This window comes from Nestor notabilis, unplaced genomic scaffold, assembly GCF_000696875.1.
Source record: "Nestor notabilis isolate BGI_N333 unplaced genomic scaffold, ASM69687v1 scaffold24703, whole genome shotgun sequence".
Lineage (NCBI taxonomy): Eukaryota > Metazoa > Chordata > Aves > Psittaciformes > Psittacidae > Nestor > Nestor notabilis.
In genome coordinates, this window is record NW_009922703.1 from 1 (window position 1) to 2,391 (window position 2,391).

The 2,391-nt window shown below is 56.0% G+C and overlaps 1 protein-coding gene across 1 annotated transcript in view; it reads right to left on the reverse strand.

The window, feature by feature from the left end:
* Positions 1-78: 78 nt before the first annotated feature.
* Positions 79-2,391, reverse strand: part of LOC104403576 (phosphatidate phosphatase LPIN3-like) — a 6,819-nt gene continuing 4,506 nt past the window's right edge. Inside the window, 7 exon segments of the mRNA XM_010011764.1 lie at positions 79-169; positions 329-477; positions 686-812; positions 1,512-1,669; positions 1,936-1,995; positions 1,998-2,010; positions 2,207-2,300. Coding sequence (XP_010010066.1) covers positions 79-169; positions 329-477; positions 686-812; positions 1,512-1,669; positions 1,936-1,995; positions 1,998-2,010; positions 2,207-2,300 — 692 coding nt within the window.

The following is a 2,391-nucleotide window of genomic DNA, read 5'->3' on the forward strand; positions in this document are numbered from 1 at the left end:
GGCTTTAAGGTCCCTTCCACCCAAACCAGTCCATGATCCAATCCTCCCACTGACCCCCGGCTTCAGCTGATCCAACACTTACAGGTGGATTTTATGGAAAAGCTTAGCAATCCCATGATGAGTCCAGTCTTTTCCCAGATGCGGCAAAATATGCCCAAGAGCATCCGACCTAGAAGGAAAGGAGACCACGTTAGGCTGATCCAACCCGGTGGGTACCCATCCCCACCACAAGGGGTCTGCGGTCCCTCCAGGCTGCACGCACAAGCCTTGCAAGGACACTTTCCCTAACTAACGTGCAGGGATGTGTGGTGAGAGAAAGGCCCTTTACTTGGTTATGGTGCCGTCGATGTCCGAGATGACCACCTTGTCGTCCCAGTTCCACAGGTAGATGGTGGCCTCGCAGCGGCACGTGCCCTGGTACTGGGTCGTCACACTGAATGCCACCTCATTGGGGCCATCCTGCAGATTCAGCCTTCCCTGGGGAACAAAAGCAGTACATCAGCACAGGTCCACACCAGCCCAAGGCTTGCCATGGGCCAAGACTGCCACCCAGACAGACCAGAGACCCTAAACCACCCTGAGCAAAACACATGGGCGCCCTATAAAAACATGTGTCAGGAGTAGGGAAATCCCTGTCTGAGGGTTGTCTCACACACAGGCAGGGAAGGAGGAGTGCAGTACATACTATTTGCTCAGAGGAGAGCCGCAGGGATTTCTTGTAGGTTGCCAGAGGTTTCTGTTCAGGAGCATCAATTGCTAACACGTCCCCAGGGTGCAGGGGCTCTTCATCACTGGATGACTCCTCTTCCTGCCTATACGGAGAAGGGAATAGCATGTTGGCTTTACTCTGCAGACCACAGCTTTCCCTGTGAGCACCAGGAGAAATCCAGAGAGGACCCAGGACAACCCACCCAGGAAGCAGCCATGGAGGAGCTTGGCTGGACCGGGGTCAGCCAGAGTCTTAACAGAGCTTTCTGCCCTCATGCATGCCATAGACTTGGGAATATCTGGTCATTTACGAGGAGATCAGGAGCATGCAGACTCCTAAAGGCAGCTTGGGGTGGAGGCACTCACCTCTGCTGAGCGGAGTCAGGCTGCAGCATCCCCACATTGGCTTTCCCTGGTTTCGACTGCTGCTGCGGGCAGAGAGTGGTGTCATGAGCACCCCAGTGCCAAGGGCAGGAGCTGCTCTGCTTTACTACCACTTGGAGCAGCGATAGCAGGCAAGAGATGACAATGCATCCCCTTGCCTTCACAAGGACACTGCTCCATGGAAGAAGAGCCACAACCTGGTGCTGAGGCTGGCCAGGGAGACCAGCATGAATGTCTGGCGCCTGGGCTGTGGCACGAGGGGCACATGGCACCATCACAAGGTCCATTTTACCACATTACCAGGTGTTGTCCTGCTGCTCAGGCATTGACAGACCAGAGGGGACAGCAGCAACCTCCACAGGTCACCTTTCCAACAGGTCTGGCTGTCCTTGTACCCAGCCTCAGGCCATGCCCAGGACCCTGCTGCCCTCCTGCCCCCACCCCTGCCAGCCACCAGAGTGATGCCTGTCCCCTGGGGACTCACCTCCTCCAGTGGGAATTCTCTCCTCCTCCAGGAGAACCACCACCTGCTGCCTTTCTTGGGCATCTTCTCCTTCACCAGCCGGTCAATGGTGCTCTGTGAACATGGGATGAAGTCAGCCCTCAGCCCAGGGAGGCTCAGCTGCCAGCAGGCTAAGACCATTCTTGTCCAGGCAGGGTACCATGGTATCTAAAATCCACCTTGAGGTCCCTCTGAAGGACAGACCTCAGGGTTTGTGGGCTGGAGGGGTGCTCAGCTCTGCCCACAAAGCCCCAGATGGGCAGCTTGGCTTCTTGCAGCCCTCCAGCAACTCTTCAAGCCCTGCTGAGAAGCATGGCCAGTAAATGGGTTGTGCCACTGACCTCAGGAATGTTCCTCTGGAAAGCCTGCAGGGACAGGACCATGGGAGCAGCCACTGCCCAGACCAGTTGTAATACCTGGAAGAAGCGAGAGAGATACAGACATCACCACTCCTGGAGCAAGGGCTGTTTCCAGATCACCATCCTGCAGTGTGGCCAGAGGCTCCCTTCCCACAACTACTGCACTATAACCGTTGTCTGGGTTGGAGACATGCTCCTACTGGACTGTTTCTGTAGGGACAAAGGGAAGCAGCAGGAAGAGCAGGGCACTCACTTCTTGTTGAGCAGTATCACCAGGTTCGGGTCATCGATGAGTCCTGGATTCTCAGCAAACTGCTGGTAGGAGACAACGTGCTCCATGAACTTCTCTGATGGGACAAAGGCTGTGTCATGCCACTGGTGGATAACACGGGGACAGCAGATTTCCCCCTCTCCTCCCACCTACCGTGAGAGATGTGC